This window comes from Lissotriton helveticus, chromosome 10, assembly GCF_964261635.1.
Source record: "Lissotriton helveticus chromosome 10, aLisHel1.1, whole genome shotgun sequence".
In the NCBI taxonomy this organism is placed as follows: Eukaryota; Metazoa; Chordata; class Amphibia; order Caudata; family Salamandridae; genus Lissotriton; species Lissotriton helveticus.
The window spans coordinates 725,054,844-725,079,962 of NC_136071.1; the positions used below are offsets into that span (position 1 = coordinate 725,054,844).

At 44.8% G+C, this 25,119-nt stretch overlaps 1 protein-coding gene across 2 annotated transcripts in view; it reads left to right on the top strand.

Moving 5' to 3' along the window:
* The window catches only part of DYNC2I1 (dynein 2 intermediate chain 1), a 519,500-nt gene that overhangs the window by 215,574 nt on the left and 278,807 nt on the right, over positions 1-25,119 (top strand). For both annotated transcript variants that reach the window (XM_078663277.1, XM_078663278.1), the window contains 2 exons: positions 2,757-2,886; positions 24,183-24,294. In XM_078663277.1, coding sequence (XP_078519403.1) covers positions 2,757-2,886; positions 24,183-24,294 — 242 coding nt within the window. The remainder of the gene's footprint in view (positions 1-2,756; positions 2,887-24,182; positions 24,295-25,119) is intronic.

Genomic DNA, 25,119 nt, shown 5'->3' on the forward strand with positions numbered 1-25,119 from the left:
TGGAATACGAATCTTGCTACTACTATTGGCTCTCCAAACACCTGCAGCAAGAACACCTTCAGATGGAAAAAAGTGCTAAAAAGAAAATCAAAAGGGCTTTACCATCTATGCACCAAGAATCTGGAACGGTATTCCCCCTATCCATCCGGATAACCCTAACCAGGCTCCCGTTTAGCAAACAACTGAATACTCCGTTCTTTAAAAAGGACTACACCATAATCCTGTGACAGTCCACAAATCATGTACTCCTCATACCACATGTTGACTGTATCTTTGACCCTGTACAGCTCTTTACAACCGTTCAGCTAGCTTTGTGCTATATATATATTCCTTATACATAAGTACATACCTCATGCTCTATTGTGGAAACAAATTGTTAACTTTTGATTAAATATATACGTTTTGGAGAGACTTAGACCAAACCTTTTCATCCAGTGTGACCAATATAATTTTGTTCCACTTAATAGAAATGTAAAATATATATACTTATATTATTAGTGTCAATATTGATGTTTTTATTGTTTTACTGATATCCGCACCTAGAAAGTTGCTTCTTGCAAAATTGCTTAAAAAATATTAAATTGTTTTCACCTTCTATGCACATTAGAGGGCCCTCACATTTTCCCTTTCTGGCCTGGTCCCCAGAAGTGCTAGAACCGAAATGGTAAATGTTTGTTGGAAGGACCAACTTATTTAGAGCATTCCTTTTATATGAATATTTCATGTTAGGGAACGCCGGGTAAAGCTTGGTGGTCTCAAACAGGAACGAATACAAGTGAACCACCATGTGCGGGGAGGGGAGAGGCATTTACATTTTTTTATCAAACACCTGGTTTGTGTGCTTTTTCTGGAAAAAAAACTTTGAAAAGAGGATCTAAAGTAACCAACGCCTTCTCCGCAGACTCTTTTGCCTACAGTTCAACTGCCACACTGGCAGTGTCGCTGTACTGCTGTCAGTCCTCTGCCAGAGAAGCAGTGGCCATAGGCGCTGCTGCCCTGGTGGGCTGGGGCCGCTTGACAAGATAATATTTAAACCTTTAAGTTTTATTTCTGTCCCTTTCAGATACATGTGCAAGAGCATGCCTACTAAGGAAAGCAAATACTTCAGTTGAGCATCTAAAATTAGGTATACAAACAGCAATCTGTAGACAAAACCGTCTCTATCCAATGTATTGTGGAAAGACATGGATGCACTCTGTCCCGTGTGGCACTTCACATAATCTTTCCTGAATACCACAACAGGTAGACAAGCACACATGAATGTCTACAACTGTGCTTACCCGTGCCATACTGCCCAACAGCTGCACACACCTTGATATCCAAAAGTGGTACTGATGACCATTTATGAACTGCAATGACAAAAGTTAAGTCTGAGTCAACTTACAGCTGGGATGTTACACACAACTATGCATCCCTACATAATGCGTATGCCACTCTGGTTGTCACAAAACACAGCCATTTTCAGTTCAGGTACAGTAACAAATACAATGATTGAGATGCAAGAACCGTGTTCTAAAAGATGTGCGCTGTGCACAACCACAGAAGGCATAGTACTTATTTAGAGACTTCCTTCATCTGTTCTTGTTTATACGCTTTCCCACACATGCAAGCAACAGTGGTCACTCCTTGAAGGCATGGTTGTGATACCCTGTCACAGTATATCCACAATGATCAAAGAAAATAAACCGTGCGCATGTACGCACAATGCGCACAATATATGCGGTTCGGTGATCGAACATAGATATATGTACTATGCTCTGCGTCTGTTGGAGTCAACTAAACTCATTAAGATATGTCTCCCTGAGACTCCACGACATGGAAACATGATCCTCAGTTGATGATTATCATTCCTGGATGGCCATGGGCACTCTTCACCAGTCCCAGTGCCACCACAGGATTGTCTGCAGCATGCAGAGGAAAATGGACACATAGACAGATATACACAACCCAGGCCCCTAGAATGTGAAATAGCAGTTCAGGCATCACTGGGAACCCTATTGAGTCTCCCACATACTGCTACCAGAGGTAGCATCACACCTGTGCCTCCTCCCACCAACTTGATGCTCCACACAGATCTCACTGGATCCACTATTAGTTGCTACAGGTCGAGATGCGTACAGCAGGGGCAGTACTGCTCAGACTACAGGTCAGTGCACAATCACATATGGCAGTGGTGTGGGGTGATTTTTAGCATGGAACCTATGTAAAAGCGTATCTTTAAAGAGTTTTGCAAGAACAGTCTTGGGGGGCTTTTTGACTGGACAGATTCATCAGTAGAGTGACCGGTACTTGTGTAACCTCCATCACTCTCAGGGAGTCTGTCCCCCAATAAAGCGACATCTCATTCTTATATCTTTTCCTTGAGGCCTTTGCCCAATATGCTGCTAAGACATAGCATAACACTTCTTTCACAACACATGCAAACTTTCCTGTTGCACTGCCAACGCAGTACCCACCATTTGCATAACGACTTTCCCTGTCTTTGTGATGCCACATTCAGTGCCATTCGAAGGGAAATCAAGTTAAGCAGGTAGTCAATACTGAATCAGTGAGGGTTAACAAGCGTCCTTCAGAACCAATGTCACCGTGGGCAAGTAACTTTTTCTTCTGTCCAAGCTCCACTCCTACCTTTACTTCCTAATTTGGATGTCCCCTTTAGTATTTTGGGGCTTTTAGTCATTTTCAAATCTATTGTATTGAAAGCTTAATTGTTTTTTTAAATATTACATTTGAGCCTTTGTTTTTGTTTTACTAAGGAAACGCAGTACAGAACTTCTTCGACTAATCGACTTGGACTTCTCAATCACCTTCTCCCTACTCGATCTGGCACCAGTAAATGAGTATGATATGTACATCCGGAGCTTTGGCACAACCAACACCAAACAGGTCAGTACCAAATACAGACTAAATGCAGGTAAATTAGAAGTAACAAACGAAGTATCCATGGCTGTTGAAATATAAATGAAAAGCAATAGTAAATGTTTTGCAAGTTTTTAGTTAATGTGTGCCATGATTTCTTAACGAATACAGATGAGCATATGCTAACTTAAAAAAATTAAATCCAAACTATTTCTGCCTTAATATTTCTGCTTTGTTTAGTCATCATTTAAGACCAATGCCCATTTGATTTACTTGGATAGAAGTTCTTTCAAGCTAGTCAGTCTGGCTTTGTTTCATGCAAAGTTGTAAATTATTAAAAGGATCTTCTACTCTACTTTTTTTTTAAAACCAGATTATTGTTTTGTGTGAATGGTTTCCCATGCTCAATTTACCTAAATATTCTTTTCAGTGATCAGTTTAACCATTTTTTTAGTCTCTTGCACCGCTTAATCTGTCCCAAGTTTAGTAAATTACTTTAACCGCATGCGTGCGGCGGCTTTTCCCGCTGTATGCGGCATTTTAAAAATTACCGTGTTACATGACGAGCTCAGCTCGTCATCAGCACACGGCAGGTAACGTTGATGACGAGCTGAGCTTGTCATCAGCATGGAAGTGGTTAAGCCTTTGAAGCAAGGTGTGTAAATTACTTTAAGCCTTTGAAGCAATTGGTTAAACTGGGAGGGGGGGGGGGGGTGAAATGTAGGCTGCTGTCATCGCATCACCTGTGCAAAAAAAAGCTGCATTTTCTTTTATTTGCTACCATCTATCAGCTTATTGATATGCTTTTTGCTGCCCTTTTAGCTAATTTCTTGTTTGTCTGATTGGATACAGCTTAATTTAGGACAGCCTATTTCAAAACAAAACTTAGCAAACATTGGCAAACTCAATAAGCCTGGAGTTGGCTGCCACCCTTATTACTTTGTCAGTGCTAGTTTTGTCTTGCTGTAGAGGAGGTGTGGCACGGGCCCTTGTCAATACGAAAAGTAACTACATTTGCCTAAAAGCAAAAGTATTTTTGAGTCTGAAAATGCATGAATTGTCATGCAAGATATGCAGTAAAGAGAAATTCTTTGTATGTGGATAACCTCTTTGTGAAAGAGCAGAATACTGTCACTCACTGTGAAATTAGCCAATGGCTGAAGATGGTGAACCAAGTGCCGCATGTTGTATGTTGTAGTGTGTGGAGCAAAAATGTGTCTGACACATACCAGTAAATGAAGACGGGTTGCTGGAAGCTGCAAGAACTTGGTATACTGCATAAATACGTTTAGTAAAATCAAAAAGTGTTGGCTTACGGCAGACCTAAAAGAAACTAAAAATAAGATGGAAGGAAATTGTTTTGAAGCCAATAGAAGCTGAAATAATAATATTATGGGATATCATACTTTAACTGTCGATAAAAGTGTGTTCCCTTTAAGTAATTTTATTCTTTGGTCAATCCAAGTTGAGCATTGGTACTTGTGCTTTGAAGCCCATTTAAACAACTGTTAAAAAAAAATCCAGTCCACCTGGTAGTAGTGTAGTACACGTTCTCCAAAGCTTTTGATGCTCAATAGTCCAAAGCTTCTTAATCCCTAATGGTGAAGATAGCGGCCACGCAGTGCTTTATTTGAGCCTTTCGTGGCTGTTGGAGGTCACTGCCCTTTTTTTGCGGCATCAGACATTAATCAAGAGCAAGCAGAAAACAGGAGCCTGCAAGAGTGAGATATAGGGGGAAGGAGTATGAGATAGTGAAATTAAGAAGCTTGAGGTGGATTCAGGACACAACCATGGTATTCCCAGCACTCATTCTTTTAGAAAGTAAGCACTGCAGCCAAGCAAAATGACACACTAAAATGGAACAAGAATGAGTTTAAGATCAGAAATGTAAGTTTAGAATCGTCATCTGACAGGCCGAAAGACTGAAGATTTTGAGTGCGTTTCAGAGCTTCACTCTGGCAATGCTCGGTTTCCTGCCCAATATTTGTGTTTTTTTGAGACCTATGATATTTGTCTTGAGCACATCAAGTGAAAGGAGCAAATCAGCTTCAATATATTTTCCAATAGCAATGGGTAGAGCTGTGAACCACTGTATGCAATAAACAAAATGTGTGCAAAATTTCAAAGTCCCAGCGGCCCTAAGTCACATCTAGAAGTCTAGACCTGAGTGCATCTCTCAAGAAGTTCATTACCATCTACAGGAAGAAAATGTTGTGGATATGAAACCCTGAGTTGTTACTCATTAAGCATGGCATGAAGTGTTGTAAATGGTGATTGTGGATTACTGAAGAAGGATTTTTCTACAATGCATATAGCTATAATTCATATCTCCAATTCGAATTGTCACTGAAGCAATACTAATTCATTTAAATACATTATTTTTTTGATGAAATCCTTTCAAATAGTGTACCCTAATATGATTAGATACTGACTTGCCCATAATAGACATTGAGGCTGATTTAGAGTTTGATGGACAAGGTACTCTGTTGCAAACGAAACAGAGCACCCTGTCTGTCAAACCCCCAGCTTTCTTTTGCAGAATCAAATTCACACTTTGTGGGTTTGTTTCTGAAAAATAACAAGTTTGTAAATGTTTACTAAACGGCCATCAGAACTGATAGTTGCCATCCACTAAACATTTTGTACATCGAAAGGAACCATTGTGCCAGTGGTTATTTTCAGTGTACAGAGATGACTGCTGTTGGTAATCTTTACATTTGGCTGACGATAGTCCATCATGGTAGCAGACATAATGTCCTCTGCCACACTGACGGACAGAGTACCACCCTTAATATTTTAAATAAGGCCCTTTGTTTCCTATTGGAAAAAATTTCATTAACATACAATTAAAAAAATCTTATGCTGATCAAGTTATATGAACTATATTCAAGAATTAAATAATGTTTTTAATGCATTTCTATTTTGGTGCACATATCATTGACTGGCCTTGTATCAGTTGAAGTCCTTTTGCATTCACTTTTGCATTGTTATTGGGACAGCAATGCGATGCAGAATCATTTTAATTAAACAGGAATGAAAAATTCCCAAGCTATTGTAAAGGAAAGTTTCAATTCTATTAAGGAAGCGGAGGCGAGGATTAGGCTTTATCTTTCCACACTTTATTCTCCAGCAGCCATCAGTAGTTATTAAAAACACAACAAACTACATTTCCCAGACTGCTCGGGGAAATGACAAAATTAAACTTTATCAACTATGCCCAATCACGAAGCAGGGGCCTTCGATGACTTCCCCCAAGGACCCTCCACCTTCCTCTTTCTTCCTGCACCCACATCCAGCTAGTCTTCGTATTACTCCTGTTTATTTGCGTCCGTACACAAGTCAAATAAAGATAATGTTGTAACTCAGGAATAGAGAAAAGCACTCATTCATTCCAACATCAACCGAAGAGAACTTCAATAGCAGTGCCAAAATTGTCAATCAATTAGCCAGCAACAATCGGAAACACCGGATATATGTTACTCACCGTACCTACGTAGGTATTCTGCGAGGGTATTCGAATGACTGGGTGGGCTAATCCTCGCCTCCGCGTCCTTAACCCCTTGGGCACGGCCGCGATTCTGCGCCTGTGCGACCGTTTTAATGAGTGGGCGGGTTCATGATGGCCCCCAGCCGTCATCAGCACACGCCCACCGTGCTGCATGACGGACGGGGGCCGTTGTCAGCATGGAAGGGGTTAATAGTTTTGAAAATTTCCTTTACGGTAGCTAGGACATTTTTCATTCTATGTCAGGACTGGAGACTTCGGATTAGGCTAGTTTAAAGCTTGTCCACCACCAAAGATGCCAGCGATATCACTGGCTTGAAATAAAATCTTTTGAAGGTGGAATCTGATGACCAGTCTGCGGCATTTAGGATATCCTCCAGCCATGCCCCCAGAGAGAAGGCCTTCAACGCCATTGTCCCGTGGGCAGAATGAGCCCCGCAATGTGAGATATGTATTCCTGCCTCCTGCATAGCCCAGCGGACCCATCTCACAATCATGGGTGATGAAACTGCCCTATGTGGTTTAGTGATAGCTATGAACAGGTGTCCGACGCCCTGTGGACGTATATCTACTGTCGCAAGTTGATAGGCCTTGAGTTCTCTGACCACACAAAACTTTGAGACATTAGAGAAGGCTGGGTAGAATACCGATCTCTAGTTACACTTTGTTCTCCTAGATATATGATATGTGGCTCCCTCCGGAGGGAACACTCCGCCTGTGATATCAAAGGCCCTCACATCGGAAACCCTGCAGCAGGATATCAAGCACCGAAGCGTTGCTAACTTTGCTTACATTTGTTTCCTGAAAAGGTACTTATTAGATGGCCAAGAGCGAAACAAATGTAAGACCTTGTTAACATTCCATAGGGAGGAATACCGAGGTTCCGGGTGCACAGATATCTTTATCCCCCTTAGGAACTTGCACACCAACAGATGCTTTCCAATTGGATGACCATCTACTGGGATGTGGCCAGCCGATATTGCTGATCTAAACGTGTTGATTGACCTACCAGCCAACCCCTCCGTCGCCAAGGCAGGTAAGAATTTAAGGCCCCATCGCATCCACCTGTTGTTGAAGACACCAACTTCCCCATCTAGACCATGCGGAGCGGTACCTCTGGTTGGTGCTTTCTGCCCAGGACTTTGCAAGTCTGCCGAAAAGCCTGGCACTTTCCAACGTTGTTTGTAACTCGCAAGGCCATCAGTTGAAGAACGCCTGTGAGGAGGAGGTGATGGGGATTCCCTTGAGGATCTTGGAGGGGACCCTGAAATTAGGGTAGACGGGTTGGAGAATCCCAAGAAAGTTCTATCAGAACTGGTAACCAGGCTTGCAATCTCCAGATGGGATGATCACTACCAGATCAGCCCGCTGCCTCCGTACCTGGGTGGGCACTCTCATTATCGTCGCGAAGGGGGGGAAGTACACAACCTTCCTCTGCACTCCAGTCCTGAAAGAATGCATCCAGAGCTATCGCTTCCGGATCCAGGCGCCAGCTGTAGTACCTCCCCAGTTGGGCATCCAGCCGGGAGGCAAAGAGGTTGCTCAAGAAGGGGCCCCAATGGGACTTGAGTTGCTGGAATACCCTGGGATGTAATTTGTATAGACTAGTGTCCTTATAATGGCAGGAACAGCAGTCCACAACCTAATTGGTGATATGCTGATAGCGATATCTGGTTGGCCAAACAGTATTCACAGAGGTCTCGTGCCAGATCAGATAGGTCTTTGGATCTTGGCCCCCCCCCCAGGTGATTTATATATCGGATCGCTGCCACGTTGTCCATCTTTAGAAGAACACACCAATTTGCCTTGTCCTTGGTCCAACATTTCACTGCGATGGAGCCTGCCATTAATTCCAGGCAATGTGAGGATCCCCTTCTGTGGACGACTACTTTTCTCCTGTAGAGATAGCTCCGCACCAGGCACCCCAGCCTGAGGTGCTGGCATTGGATTCTATCACTAGGTCGGTTTGGGATCCGAAGATGGCCTGACCATTCCATGCCTCCTTGTGGGAAATCCACCACTGCAGTCCGGTCTTGGCTTCCTCCAAGAGGGGCACGAACTGGGAGTACGTGATGCCCCTGCATAGGTGTGAACATTTGCGGCATTGCAGGGCCCTGTAGTGGAGGGGACCTTGAAATATAGCCTATATTAACGAGGAGAGGATGCCAACCACCCTGGATAGATGGCAAAGAGATATTGTGGGCTTGAACGGTGTATGTCTCAGTTCGTGTCTGATCTTGGACAGTTTGCAAGGAGAAAGGCTCAGAGTTGCATTGACTGAGTCTGCCAGAAAACCCAAGAATTGAATCTTCCGCGAGGGAGTGAGGTCTCACTTGGACTCTCTTGTAATATTTTCTGTGTTAAGTACTGTCTCCCTGTTAACTCTTCTCATTTCCCTTGGTACCTTCCGTCTTGGGTACCCCTCCTCACTGTCATTAATGGAATTTTCCCTTGAGAGTTCATGTTAGAATATTGGAGCTCTCTGCATATAGGAGAGTGGATGACCAGAATAAAGATATTTTCTCACTTACTTGGTGGTGGACTTCTATTAATTTCAAACTACAACACTGGCGGCGATCCTGCGCAGGGGGCAGCTGGTCATCTCCCCTTTCAGTACTCTCTCCAAGCTTTTCAGCGACGTGGGATTTCGTACGCTGCCTGTATAATACCATTTTCTTGCCTTATTTCTGCCGTTTATATTAAGTTGATTCTCCTGTCTTCCGTAAAGTCTGCCGAGTGAACTTTTACACAAGTGTGCATTCTGCGGATTCTGCCGTGCCACTGGTGTGCCCGGAGTTGTGTGCTACTATCCACCTGCGTGCCCCTCGAGCCTCGCATTGTGCCAAGGGGAGTTCAAGAGTTGATATCTCGTTTTTTACCCGGAGCCTACTGGTGCCTTCGTGAGTTTGTGCCTGCGTCCTGCACAAAACACACTCATCCCCGATGAGAGCTCCACCACACAGTCTTCCAGCTGATCTGCTGCGTTCACTTATCCAAGCGTCATAAATCTGTCATGGAGGACGCTTATCCCCTCAGCGCAGCTCGACGTGCCTCAGAAGAGTTCCTTACGAGCTTCTACTCCTCCTCCAAGCGCAGCTGTCTCCGACGAGACTGACAATGCTAATCTCTTCACGACGTGGATCTCCATAACACAGCACTACATGCCCTGAGACTTCCCGTCGAGCATTCGCGCTCCAGCTCTCCAAGAAACGCTGACAACACTTCTCCTCAGCACTGTGCTGCCTGCCATAGGGTTTCTATCGTGCAGCCACTTTGAGGAGATTTCCCTTCACGCTTCATCTCTACAAGTAAGGGTGATAATGCAAATCTCCTCAGAGCAGTGCTGTGCGCTCTAAGGAGTTTCTCTTCGAGCGCCAGCATTCCAGTGCACCGTTCCCTTACAGTATCTACTTTGCCTCTCCTGCTCATTTCACAGTGTCCTCTTCACCTTCTGAGGTGATCCTCATTAATCCTTTTTGGGTGTCTTCATGGTGATACGCACAACGGTTAATTGTGTGTCCAACGCCATACCACTGCAACCCTCTGTGACTCTGACTGTGACATGAGCACCACATATCGCGCCCCGCCCATTACTCAGTTGGCTTACGCTCAGTTCATGTTGACACCCTTCGCTGTGTGCCATTGGTTACAGACACAACTACTGCAGTTCTCTTTATCTGACTATTGTGGACCAATTTTTCCTGTTTGTGTATTCATAGTTCAGGTTCTCCTAGGGCGTTCTTTGTACAACCTCAGAGGTGGGAGTTTTTTCCATATTGTGAGGTATTGTGTTTCCTATTAGTACAGAGTTTTACCTCTTCATGAGGGATTGTGTTTCCAATTAGTCCATTTTACGTGGGTACTCCTCTTAAAAACTGGCAAACACTGGAATTAGTAACCCCCAACCCTCTTGAATTAATCTGGTGAGCCTGTAATCCATTAGAAAGATTGGATAAAGTTGTTTGAATCATATTAAATTGCCATGGGGGTGGGGGGAGACAAGTTTTCTGCAGCACGTAAGCAACATATTTTTTGACATAATCTTGGAGTACATGGTCGCAAGATATATGAAACTTTACCTGAACCAGAAGTAGAGGAGAAGCTATATTTATATGAGGTCATATTAATGAAATTAGAAATACACTTTGGAGACGAGGTCGATGTAGTCCTTGAGCGCCATACATTTTTTAGTCGTGTGCAAGGCAAACATGAGTCTGTTAACACTTATGTGCCAGCATTGAGGGGACTGACTCAACTTTGTGATTTTGGAGAGCTTAATGACTCCCTCATAGGAGAGAACAATTAGTCAGATGTACAAATAGCAGCAGGATCCAAGAAAAGTTACTTGCCTAGAACCCCACACTCCGAGAAGCAATTACCTTAGCACAATGCATTGAACACACAGCCAAATGTATGAAAGAAATGAAGGTTGCAGAGGAGACAGTGGCTTCCGTTCAAGTAGAGGACATACACAATGAAGTACTTAAAGTAAAAAATAAGAATGTCTACGTTAACAAACCCACATGGAAAATGAATGGCTTGAAATGTTTCAGATGTGGCAGTAGTAACCACCTGCCCAACAGTTTGCAATGTTTTGCCTGCAATGTTACCTGTAAAAACTGCAATAGGAGAGGGCACGTTCCTGTAGTATGTAAGGATGGGGAAAACAACCAAGTAAAGATGGTTAATGTGGGGGGTGAACACCGTCAGAAATTTGTATTCCAAGCAAAAGATGAAGAGGGTACCTCCATACCGGACTGCCCCAAATGCATGGTTTTCCTTAATAATAGGCCAGTAGAAATGTTTGCAGATTCCTGTTCCCAATTCACATTACTTAATCACTCTGACTACAAAGATGTATTGGGTACCTCAGGTATAGAAATTTGTGAGCCGGACATTTCTTCAGGAAGATATACTAAAGATCCCATCCGCCTGGTGAGCATGATAAAAGTGCACGTAAACTTTAAAGGCTACAGCCTTCTTGGCTGGCATCATACTAGACCCTAACAACAAAGACCAAGTCATCCTTGTCGAGGGTGCCAATAGTAAAAGTAAACCATGTATCGAATTTCCTAAACCATTTGTAGGTGATTTTGGATTGTTGAAGGATTTCCAACACAAAATATAGGTAAAACAGTGAGCTAAACCTGTAGTACATAAACCTCGCCCAGTTCCGCTCCTTATGAAAGAGCCCCTTAAAAAGGAGTTGGGCAAATTGTGCGAGATGGGTGTCATCCAACCCATAGAATCCTCTGAATGGTTGGCACCCATGGTTATAGCAGCCAAAGCTAGTGGGGAAGACATTCGCCTCTGTGTAGACCTGCGTAGCCTCAATGAGAATATATGGGTAGAGAGATTCCTCCTCCCCAATATAAACAAGATGTTGGCCACCATGGGGGAGGCCAGAGTCTTCTCAGTCATTGACTTATCCATGGCATATCACCAAGTGGAACTTCACCTAGAGTCTCCAGACCATTAACGGCGTTCACTTCTCCTTTTGGTGCTTAAATGTTTGTGAGGATGCCCTTCGAACTGTCCTCTGCTGCAGCAGTCTTTCAGAAAAACTTTGTTGGTGTGTTTATGCATGTCGAGAAAGGCTTCGGGGTTCAAGTTGTGTGGCGCCTGTCACCGTGCCACGCCGGTTACGTATCCCCATTTAGTTTGTCTCTGGTGCCTGGATCGTGACCACAATTCGAAGTCGTGTTCCGACTGCCGGGCCGTGGCGCCAAAGGCTGTTTGGAAGCCGTTTCGAAGCTACTTGCAGCGCGGCATCCGGCACCACTGAGGTAGCCTCGTCGGTATCGATCCCGAGTAAGGTCCAAGCACTGTTCTGGTGAATTGAAGTCCTCTTCGCCAGGTGAGAGTACCACAAAAAGGACAAGAAGTTGAAGCATGCTTCTACTTCGCCCCGCCCTCTCACTACATGGCGGAGGGGGTGCCTGGGTCGGCTCCCAGTTTCCCTGCCTTTCCGGGATCAGGAGTGACCACCCGCCCAGCTGAAGGAGTTCTATGACGCCATGTGCACCACATTTGGGCTGCCTGACCCTGCCAGGGTCCCTCAGGCTCAGAGGATAGAGGGCCCTGAGGTTCCCACACCTGCGGCCCCGGCCCTGGTGTCACGGCCTTTGATTGGACCCGTTCCTGGGTCCGGACCGATGCTGGTCGCACCACTACAGCGACCTTCCCCATCGTCGCCCACCGGTGGCACCTCCCAAATCCTCATTCCAGACGACACGGAGCCTGTCGGGTGTTCCCCAAGCCGAGACTGGTGCCATTCGACTCCATGCCGTTCACCCTGACCTATTCTGAAGGGTATGGGATGGAGGAAGAGGATTGCGAGGGGGAACAGGATCCCTTAGAAATCCTGCACCAACAAGATGTGGACTGGTACGAGGAGTTTGGTGATGCCAGTTATTTAGACACCTCCCCAGACTCTGGCATGCTTTTCCCTCCTACCCTGGCTCTAGCGGAGGGGGCATAATTTGCCATGGTGGTGCGTAGGGCTCTGAAGGTCTTGGACCTGTAGCTTCCTACAGTGGCTGTCAAGACTAATGTCTTGACAGAGGTACCACAGCCTGGGTTCTACTGCCCTTTAAAAAAACCATAACAGATGTCCTTCTGGGTACCTGGTCCAAAAGGCACAGCACAGAGGCTCCTGTATGGATAGGACGATCGCCTTACACCGTGCAACCCACTTTTCCTCAACACCCACACCACAAAGCTTGGTGGTACAGGCTTCCACTTCCTGTGTCGCGTTCCCTTTCGCACCCACGGATAGGGAATTTGAGAGACTGGAGAGGTTTGTAAATAACTTTATTTCTTCCGCCAGTCTGGCATTGCGGTTGGTGAACACCGCATGCCTTTTGGCCCGTTATTCCCATTGATATGGGACATGGTTGCGCAAGTGCTGCCCAGAGTCTCGGAGGAGGACCCAGCTTTACTGTCCCTAGCTATTTCAAACGGGAGAGACGCAGCTAAGTTCTCCATCAGATGTGGCTTGGACACAATGGACTCGCTAGGCAGTGCGATTTCCACGACGGGGGCTGTTCGCCTCCACGCCTGACTGAGAACATCTGAGGGTGTGTCCAAACTAACCTCATAGACATGCCATTTGATTGCTCCCGTCTCTTGGGAGACATAGCGGACGCTACCCTTGAGCATTTCAAACACTCATGGGCCACAGCCAAGTCTTTGGGCCTCACCGCAACCCATATGGCTTATCCGCTTTTCTCGCCTTTTGTGGCTAACAAAGGGGCTATCAACTGTGCCAATCCTACTGTGGCCAGTGGGCCCTGCAAGTTCAGCAACCTCTGCTGGGCCATGGACGTGGTTCATCCCTGCCCCATGGGTCAGGAAACCAGAAGTCGGGCCAAGCCATAATCTCCTCCTCCACCGCAAAATTTTCCAAGTCTGATCCCCCGGGATCACTCTCAGCTAGTCAGTGGCAGAGTACGCCATCATCTCCGCTGCTGGTGAACATCGGATAAGTGGGTATTGCAAATAGTCCGAAGGTGCAATTCCCTCCTTCGAGACTAGTGTACGATCGGCTGACGGAGGATCACCTTGCCTTGCCTTGCTCCACGAGGAAGTCAAGGCTCTCTTGGCCAAGGGAGCTACAGAGAGTGTTCCCGGGCCAGAAGTAGGCAGTGGTTGTTACTCCCGCTATTTTCTGGTCCCAAAGAAGGGCAGAGCCTTTGTCCTATCCTAGACCTCAGAGCCCTCAATTAATTCTGCAGAAAGGAGAAGTTCAAGATGCTCACCCTAGCTCAGGTCCCGTCTGCCCTGGACCCGGGCGCTGGACTTGCAAAATGCTCATTTTCATATGTCAACCTCCCATTGCTACATGTAATGAGGATCCCCCTTTGCCCTATACTTTCCAGGCTATATTCTGTAATGATTCCTATTGCCTATTGTAGTCATGACATCAGATTCATCCCTCATCTGTAATGTGATTGTAATGCTGAGTTTGTTGATAAAAAGTATTATAAAAAGAAAATAAATGCTCATTTTCGTATACCCTTCCAACTTGCCCATTGGTGCTACCTGCGGTTTACGGTGGGCCAGGAGCTCTTTCACTTTACAGTGCTTCCCTTTGGCCTCACCAGCGACACTCGGGTGTTCACAGAGGTGATGGTAGTGGTCGGAGCCCATCTGCGAAGATTAGGGTTTCCAGTCTTCCCCTATCTTGACAACTGGTTGTTGAAGGTGGGCTCACCCCAAACCGATCTCTTCCATCTCCAGATACGGCGAAACTTCTGCATTCGTTGTGGTTCACTATCAACGTGCCAAAGTCTTACCTGACCCCCTCTCAGATGCCTCGTTTTATTGGAGTGGTTCTGGACATGGCGCAGTTGCTGGCCTATCCTCTCGAACAGTGAGTCCAAGAGATTCAAGCTACGATACCGATATTTCAGCCTCTATCGTGGATTTAGGTGAGAATGACTGAGGCTGTTGGGCATCATGGCCTCCTGCTAGTGACCCATGCACGGTGGCACATGTGGGCTCTGCAGTGGGACCTGAAGTTCCGATGGGCACAGCATCGAGGAAGTCTCACCGACCTGGTTCAGATTTCAGAGGGCACTGCGAAAGACCTGCAGTGCTGGCTAACAGAATGCGGTTGGTTCAAGGACAGACCCCTCTCCCTTCCTCACCCAGATCTCACATTTGTGACGGATGCATCCTTTCTGGGACGGGGTGGCTATCTGGGGAGGTGGAGCTCAGAGGACTCTGGTCTCCAGCGGAAGCCAAGCTCAATATCAATCTGTTGGAGCTTTGGACGATCCGACTGGCACTGAAAGCCTTTTTGCCATCGATAAAGGGAAGGCTCTTGCAGGTCTTCACGGAAAACACTACTACCTTGTGGTACTGCAACAAACAGTTGCAGTTGGACTTTCTGTCAAGAGGCCCTGCATCTCTGGACTTGGCTGTAACAACTGGGCATTTCCCTGGTGGTTCAACACCTGGCCAGTTCTCTGAATACCAGGGCGGATGAGGTCAGCCGAAGGTGCCTTGGGGATCATGAGTTGCGTCTCAATCCGGAGGTGGCACAAGGTCTCTTTTAGTGGTGGTGAGAGTCTTGGTTAGATTTGTTCACCTCCAATGAGAACGCACAATGTCAGCAATTCTACGCTTTGGAGTTTATAATGCGGCTCTCACTCGGCGACGCTTTTCATCGTGAGTGGAGCTCAGGCCTCCTATATGTCTTTTCTCCCGTGCCACTTCTGCCCAGAGTGCTCAAGAAGATAAAGAGAGACCGGGCATAAGTCATTCTTGTGGCTCAGGAATTGGCACGGAGAGTTTGGTATCCCGAGCTTCTAGAAATGAGCATTGATCCTCTAGTCAGGTTGCTCCTTCGGGAGAATCTTCTAAGGCAGGGGAGAGTCCTCCACCCAAACCTGTCTACTCTCCGCCTCCTTGCTTGGAGATTGAGCCGCAACAGTTGACAGCTTTCGACCTCCCTCCGGAAGTCTGTAAGGTTATTTGGCAGCCAGGAGTCCCTCCACTAAATCAGTATATGCATGCCGATGGACCACATTTTTTTAAATATTGTACTGACTGGTCTATTGACCCTCTAGCTGGATCTTTATCTGATGTCCTCCTGTTTATACTTTCCCTGGCCCGGCAGGGCTCTGAGCACCTTTAAGGGCTAACATTTACCCTTTCTTCTCTCCTTCTGCGGCCTGATCAGCCTTCTCTTTTCACATCCCCTCTGGTGTAGAGATTCTTGAAGGGGTTAACACACTTGTTCCCCTCTCACCTCTATCTTGCCACATGGAACCTTAATTTGGTTCCTGCCTGTTTGAGGTGTGCGCCGTTTGAGCAGCTGCACACTGCCCTCTATGGCTGCCCACTATCAAAACAGCCTCCTTAGTGGCAATAACAGCTGCCAGTATGGTGAGTGAACTGCAGGCACTGTCAGCACAGCCTCCTTACCGGACAAAGTAGAACTCCGTACAAGGACATCTTTTCTCCCTAAGGTGGTGACACCCTTTTACATGGGACAGTCGGTTACTCTTCCCACCTTCTATGCACCACCGCACCCTTCCAAGGAAGAGGAGCGGCTCCATCGTCTGGACCCAAAAAGAGCATTATCGTTCAATCTCGATCGAACTAAAGGGTTCCGGGAGGGATAAAATTTAAATCCAGTTTTGTAAAGCGCAAACTACTCACCCTTAAGACGGTGGGGGCCATCGTGGAAATTAAGTGAGCTATTGCCCAGAGTCACATGGTGCTGGGCTGATCTGCCTCCGGAGCCGGGGATCGAACCTTGAGCCCTGTGCTCCGAAGTCAGCTGCCCTGGCCGCTGCACCACACCTCTCCACCATTACCAGCTCTTTCTAGGGTACGTGGGTACAAAGAAAGGGCGTGCTGTCGAAAAGAGGACTATATCCCGCCGGATTATCCCTTGTATAAAATTTGCTAAGACTTAGCAAAGAAAGATCCCCCTGAAGTACTTAGGGCCCATTCCACCAGGGCTAAAGCGGCCACCATGGCTTTCCAGCGTGGTGTTCCTGTTTCTGATATCTGCCAAGCAGCCACATGGGCATCGCTGCACTCATTCGCCAGACACTACGGCTTGGATTCCCAGGTTTGCAGAGAAGCCTGTTTGGTCACTTTGTTTCGCAGGATCGGTAAGGAATCTGTGACTAGATGTCCCTATCAGATGGACAAGTTACTTACCTTTGGTAATGCCTTATCTGGTAGAGACATAATCTAGCCACAGATTCCTTACCGACTCACCCATCCTCCCTGCACTGCATAATTGTTTTTATTGTCAGGATCTATCTGTTCAATTTTTAAAACACCATGGTCAGTCACTTCATGGCTTTACACTTCTGGTGTGGAAAGTTGTGAAATGCACTGACGTCAGTGCGCAGGAGTGTCAGTTATATTGACGATGTCACGACGACGACGAACACTACGTTGGCGACATTACACGGAGTCGACCGTCGCCACCTACCGGCACACAGGGGTACCGCTAAGCAAAATCTTTCGGATCCAGCCTGACGCCTGGAAGTTCAAAGGTAAGGAATCTGTGGCTAGATCAGTCGTTACCAAAGGTAAGTAACTTGTCCTTCTATAGGGTAATCTTAAGCTTACCTTTAGTAGCTTGGCACAAGATCTTCCTCATGGAAAATCCACATTGTTACGAAACTACAACACTAAAACTGCATTGCAGTTAGAAAATAAAAAATATAAGATCACCAATTTAGTTTAAAAAAAAGAACATTAAATGTTTAAAATAGAAAACAAATAAAGTAAACCTGATGAAGTGATCATGGGTATATTTTAAAAAGTTGTTTTTTCAAGCTAAAATGTGAACTTACTAACGGATTGACTGTGGTCCTTTAAAAACAGCCACACAATGTTCATAGGGAATTCCTTTTTAGAACTGATTAGCATTGTGCACAGAGAATGGTTTGAAAAGAAAATAACGTTTTGGGGGAAAACTTTTTCCTTTAGAAAAAATATTGTCATTTACTTATAGCAGCAAATGCATTTGGTTGAATACCTGTGGTTTCCAGTTGCAGGGACTACTGACAGTTGGTTCCCAGGGGCATCAAAAGGCGCCTTCTGCGCATGACAACATGGCTCCAAGTGGAAAATATTTTTCACCACATATAGTCAGTACCCAAGGTAAAAGTCCTGTCACCACTGATTATGCAGGTTTTTCTTCATAACCACTGCAGCTGTTGCTTCTGTTCAGTTGAGTTTCACCACTCTAAAACAATGGTGTCTACAACAAGCAATTTTTGTTCAGTCAAAACTAGGACCCGTTTCTTCTTGTGGAAAAGCAAGAGACCAACTTTGGACTTCAAAGGAGCTTTTCCGAGGGGACAGATTTAATGCAAAACAAAGTTCTCCTCAGTCCTTACCTGAGAATTCTTCAAAAAATATTGGCGAATTTCTCTAAGCAATTCCAACTAAGAATTTCAGGTCGTTTCCTCTGACTCCTCTTCTGTTCGTTCATCTGCGCATGGGGTGCCGCAGGGGTCCTCACTGAGCCCAATGCTCTTTACCATCTATGTAAGGCCCCTGGCAACCATCGTGGAAGATGCCGGTCTTTCCCTTTACTCATACGCAGATGACACTCAGATTCTCTTCTCTCTATCCTCGGCTGAATCAAGCACTTCGCCTGTTCTTAAACAAGGACTCAGCCGAGTGGTGGAGTGGATGCAGGCGAATCTCCTGAAATTGAATGGAGACAAGACGGAGGTGGTTATTTTGGGCAAGCATAAGCATCTCTGGGGCCCCCACTGTTGGCCATTGGAAATGGGCCCTCCACCCCTCCCAGTTAAGCAGGTACGAAATCTTGGTTTCGTTCTGGATGATTCGCTCTCCATGCAGCACCAAGTGATCAAGGTGGCGGCCACCTGCTTTTCCATCTTAGGGTGGCTTCGAAAAATCCTCTGGATGCTCCCGGTCTCGACAAGGCGCACTGTGGTCCAGGCTTTGGTCACCTCTCGCCTGGACTACGGCAATGTGCTTTACCTTGGAGTCACCGTGGAGATTCAGAGGAAACTCCAGCTTGTCCAAAACTCGGCCGCACGCCTTCTATGCAAGGTCCCGTGGAGATCTTCCATCTCCCCTTTCCCTAAAGATTTACACTGGTTCTGCATTGAAAGCCGGGTTAAATTTAAAGCCCTCTGCTTTATGCATAAGTTCAAGCAAGGGTTGGCTCCGGCCTACCTACAGTCTCTCGTCCAACAATACTCTCCATCTCGCCTTCTTAGATCCTCATCCCAAGGGAACTTTTTGATCCCGCGTTTCAAACTGGTGAGAATGGGCGGACGCTCCTTCTCTTGTTTGGCTCCCAGGCTGTGGAATTCTCTCCCGGTCACACTGAAACTCGAGCTATCCTTGATGACATTTCGCAGAGACCTTAAAACCTGGCTCTTCCCTCAATGACAACTGCTAGATTTACCGTAGCGCTATTTCAAGCGGCGCCGGGAGACCCCATGTGGGTAGCTGTGCGCCTTATAAATGTAATTACAAATACAAATACAAATACAATACACAAGTTGATCCTCACAGCCTATCCAGCATCCATTGGGTTAGAGGTTGCTAAATGCAACATCAATCTTCCTCCTCCGTCATATAAGGTGTCACTGTCACTAAGACCCTTTACCTTTCCATCCGTCAGCAGTTCAGACCTGTATCCAATACTATCTCCCCCACTAGTGCTGTATTACATCAGACCAGTGAGTCCTTTGAATTGGTCGGCAAGGTTATGCCTCTCTTTTTCTGATTACTACCCCATGTTCCTCCAATTACTGTTCAAATGTCATTGAATCATGCCACTGTTCTTTTTTAGAAAAGTGGATAGAGCAATCAAATTCACACATGACCCTGAGAGGGTCATGGGTTACTACTCAAAGTATGGCCCCAAAAACTATGGGGACCTGAGACCTGTTCTCTACCTCATAGTGTGGAACGTCTTCCATCATGAGGGAACATTGAAAAATGGCAATGCTTGGTTAGGTCCTGCTGGCTTTGGACATGTAGGACATTTACTTTCATGTGCCAATCCTGCAGTCCAACAGGAAGTATTTCTGCTTTGTTTTATAATTGAAGCACTTCTAATTCACTGTCCTGTCCTTTGGCCTGATAAGGCCTCTCAGATTTTTGCAAAGGTCAGGTAGCGGACTATCTTCTCAAGTCGCTGATCTGGGTTTTCCTCTACCTCAATGACCTGCTGTTGAAAGCAAGCTCAATTCTTCCTGTCATGGACCACCTTAACGGGGCAGTATTGTTGCTGTCTACTCTGATGTTTCAGTCAATGTGCCTAAGTCCCATCATCGATCTTCTCAGAGGCTACCCTTTTTTGGGATATGTCACCCTGAAAGAGAGTCCAACACATTTGGGCTATGATCCAGATCTTTCTAGCGAGAGCTACTGACCTGCTTTGACAGTTCTGAAACTACTTGGCCTTCTGGCATTTTGCATTATTCTGGTGCCTCACAGTCATAGGCATGTGCAAATCCTTCAATGAAACCTTTGTCTGTATTTAATCAAGGATGGCTGATGGTCAAGATTCACAACTCACACCAAGGAAGGCAAGGACCTTCAGTGGTGGGTGTCATTTAATATTCTGACATATGGCAAATTATGCTCCCTCGTCCTCTGAATGTCTCAGTGGTGATTGATGTACTTCCTTTAGGTTATGGAGGCCACATGGAGTATGTGGAGCTCAGAGAACACTTGTCTGCCATGTAGCAGCACCATCAGATTAACCTTTTTGAGTTGTGTATTATTAATCTGCCTGCCCCTCTGGGCCTTTGGCCTTCCATCAAGTGCAGGTCGCTCCAGGTATTGGTGGACAACATGACCGTCATATGGTCCTGCAACAAGCATGGTGAAGTGCCCACTTTCTTGGCACTCTGAGGCTGTGGCAGTTGTTGAAACTTCATGGGATGTCCTTGATGTTCAGTCACCTGACCGGAGCCCTCCACATCAAGATAGATGAACTCATCAGGTGCCATTTCGCTAATCAGGAGTGATGTTTACATCTGGAAGTAGCACAGGGTATCTTTGCCTGGTGGGGGTTTCCATGAGTAGCTGTATTAACTTCCTTAGAAAACAATCACTGTCTGACCCTCAGCCCTCCAGACTATCCTACTCGAAAACCTTTATGAGACAATTTCTGACTTCAGTGGGATTTCGACTTACAATAGGCATGTCTGCTTCTGAGCTGATCCCGCAAGTCCTGAATTAAGGACAGGCAGCTGCTTCTGATGGCCTGGAAAGGAGCAAGGAGAGTCTTGTACTCAATCCTTCAGTTCCTAGGTATCTGCAACCCTATTTGTTTTTTGTTCAGGAGGATCTTATGTCTCAGCAGCAGGGCAGGGCACTGCCTCTGCAGCTAACTCCAGAATCTACATTTCCATGTGAGGAGATAAAGTAGAATCAGCTGAGAGGTTTATATCTTCTGTCTGAGGGCATGGATTACATTTTAGCAATTGTGCACCCTTCTGCTGTCTGAGTTCATGGATTTTATTTTAGCTACTCTCCACCCTATCTCAAATTCGATCTATTTAGACTGTCACTCCAAGTTCATTACCTATTGCGTGGGAAAGCAGGTTTATCCTCTCCAGCCTAAGTTACGCAATGTCCTTTTGTTTGTGTTAGCCTTGGCCCCGCAAGGCTATGCTGTGGGCATGTTGCCATTTCTTTGTGTGATCAATTTTCCTTATTTAAATTACCCATCATGATGTGTTTCTCATGTGTTTCTCTCAGCTTCCTTCGGTATACCCTGGTGGAACCTCAATTTAGTCATCACTTTCCCATTGCGTGCTCCATTTGATCTTCTGCACAGTGAGGCTCCTAACACTGAAAACCATGTTTCGCATTGCAAGCACTTCAGCATGTCATATTAGTGAGCTACAGACTTAGTTTTTTTAAATATCTTTATTTGTCATTTTTACACAACATAGCATGGCAGTGGTGATGGTTGTAGTTACAGTGAATCGTGAGCAAAGGAGGAATATGCTCATATTCCTACAGCAGGTGGGAATATACACATTCAATATCAGCAGGATGTGAAGCAGTCGCTCCTTTCTATAATGCAATCACTCAGAGCTACATACATAGTTAATCCTCAAACAACCCTCTTCCCTGCAAAGCTGGTACATAGGACTCAGTCTGTCAAACAACTTTATTAGGTCAATCGACCATAAAAGCACAAATAAAATCACAAAAACAACCCAGGGTCAAAAGGCATCCTATTGCAATAAAAACTATAACACATCAATCACAGAATTGGTATACTCCCCTATTACAAAATACAGAAAATAAAAAGTCGTGGCCAATAAAAAAGGAACATTTCATAAAACTCATCATAAAAAGCTCTAGCACCAAGTATACTTCAATATTAAATAATAACTGCTCAAATTACACTGCATATTTTCTTCTCATTTTCATTGCTGGTGTGATAAAATTCAATATTGAATAACACATGACCGGAGGCTTAAGGCGCTGAAGGAAAAGTAAGTCCTCTTGATGATTATTAAAAGATCTCCCACTTAATATATTGAAATAATATAGAGAGCAAAACAGCATAAAATGCTTGGTAGACTGAGGGGATCTCCCATCACAGGGACAACATGGATACCTGAGAAACCAGGTACCAGGCACACGAAAAGCCACTAAAAAGTGGATCTTGTTCACTTGGAGCCGAGTGAGCTAAAGCCAGAGCTCTGATTCCTTTACCCATGTCAGTTAAAGCTCCATCCCTTCTGTAGTTAGTAATGAAACACATGATTGAACCATAAGAGAGCCTAGCATATTTACAAGTCTAGTCTCCTACTTGTGTGCAATAAATGTTTCCTTTACTTGGTTCTTCAAAAGAGGGGGAATTTTTCAGGATCCATGAAGTAGTCAGTCAATCCTATGTCACACAGAGTATTTTTATTATACCTGAGCCTAGGGATCGCTAACATGTTATTCTGCACATGGCAATTCTTAACTATACTTTGAGTAAAGCCTACATTTTCAGTAGACCAAATCTTTGTCCATAATTGAATGGGGGCAAGGCCTACCCTGTCTTCCGGGAACCCTACCCCAAGTTCATTATGAGTAATGAAACTCGGGGTAGCTAATGGGGTTCCTAGTTTCCTCTTCATAAATGTGTTCCCTACTCTCTGCAGGGCCTTATTTGCAGTGTACCCACCCTGCTCCATATCTGCCCACGCTGAGACCTTCACTTTTGTACAGCATGACCTTTTCTGCAACAGGTTTATGTCCTAGCTTTCTTGCAAAACTAGAAGTTGTAGCGCAAGAAGCCTCCATCCCCTGTTTCCTCTGGGTAATTAATCCTTCCCAATGCAAATTCTCGTTAAACATAAGACCTAAATAATTTAAATCTATAGTCTTTTCAATTCCATCAATAACATTACTTCGTGCGGGTATTCTTTGGGCCGCAGGTCATTACATAGGATTTCTTATGGTTCAACCTGAGCTTCAGCTGTTGCATGAAATGGTTAAAACCATTTAAAAGTGATAGAAGCCCTTTTGCAGTTTGTGTGGTTAATACCGTGTCATCGGCATACAATAAAACAGGAACTAAACTAAAATGCAACCTTGCTTGACACCTCTTTTAACCTGAATATTGAACCCTCATGTGGATATCTTGATGTAAACATTTTAGAATGAGCAATAATACAAGTTCAACCCCTCGCCGACCCAGAATATCCCATAGGATATTCCTGTCCACTAAGTCGAAGGCACAAGAGATGTCCAAAAACGCCATATGAAGGGCTCCTCTCCTGGCCTTGACATTATACTTGGGGCTCATGAACTCTATGGTCTGAAAGTGGTGTAACCCTTCATTATGCGGCACTCTATCGTGCTCCCATGTTCTTCTCTCTGCCACATTCCTCTAAGAAGGAGAAGAGGCTACTTCGGTTGGATCCACTGCTGGACTTTAGTTTCCGCATTAACAGGACTAAGGAAGGTAGATGATTAGCTCTTTGTTAGAATTTTTGGTGACAAGAATGAAAAGGCTGTTCATAAACAGACCTTGTAACAATGGATTGTCTGCTGCCTCAAACCCTTCTTTGGATAAAAAGATCCTCCTGCATGCCGGAGGCCACCTTCCACCTATTCAACAGCCACAGTTATCACTTGGGTTCGGTATGTTTCAGTTTTTTCAACATTTGGCAGGCAGACATGTGAATATATGTCCATGCTTTCAGCAGGCTCTACTCTATTGAATGTCAGGTCTGCTGGGAGTTTTTTTGTCAGTTCTATCTACTGTACTTGATCTCCATAGTTCTAATGAATAGAATGGTGTGGTTCATAATAATTGTATCTGTTTCAGGCATATGTTCAATGCAATGACGATTCAGTCGAACAAGACATTCAAACAGAAAAGATAGAGACTGAAGAAAAATGGACCCAGTACCCCGGAGAGGGGACTAGAGTATCTGGAGGTGAGTAAACATTTTCCTCATCATCTATATTGATGACAAGTGCCACATTACAACAAAAAAAACTGAAGAGCTCTTAAATAGGAAATTCTTGTCAATCATATCGAAGTACTACAAAAATGTACAATTTAAGTAATTGCTATATTTTTAATAATGGCAGCATAAAGGCTTGATCATTATTGAACAATAGCAAAGTTAAAATACACTTCAGTCATCATGCAGGCTTAAGATCATGGGTGGTATTATGAGAGAGATTGAACATGCTGTGTTGAATGCAGTAGCAGAAAGGACTGTTGAATTCTGAAAGAGCTGAGGGATAATGGTGAAGATTAGCAGGTTGTGACTGCATAGATGCTTGTGATAAATAAAGTATTTAGGATAAGCTGTGTATGTCCAGACAACATGTGTGAGCGCTACTAATTTGGAAATTAACATGTCAAAGAAAATCATGGAAGTGTAACTAAATTAAGTTTATAATACCAAGCACACATTTCATGTGCATGTCCTATAAAATAACAATTTAATTTTACAAATATTAAAGCTAATCCTGTGTTGCTTTATCATCCCGGTTTTATCCAAGATATTCTAAGTTATTGTAGCAATTATTGGAATCTCCTTTTTAAAATATCCTTAAATTGTTAGATTGATAGACTATGCATCCGCGAAAATAAGAATGTAAGTAGACCAGATGTAAAGCTAACACTCAAAATCTAAATTAATAAGATATTATTAAACGCTATGCAAGAAGCTAGTAGCAAAAGGAAATTAGAAAGGGCTTACTCGGCAACAACAATTAACACAGTATGGAGCTGCTTTGGTCTTGTCAGG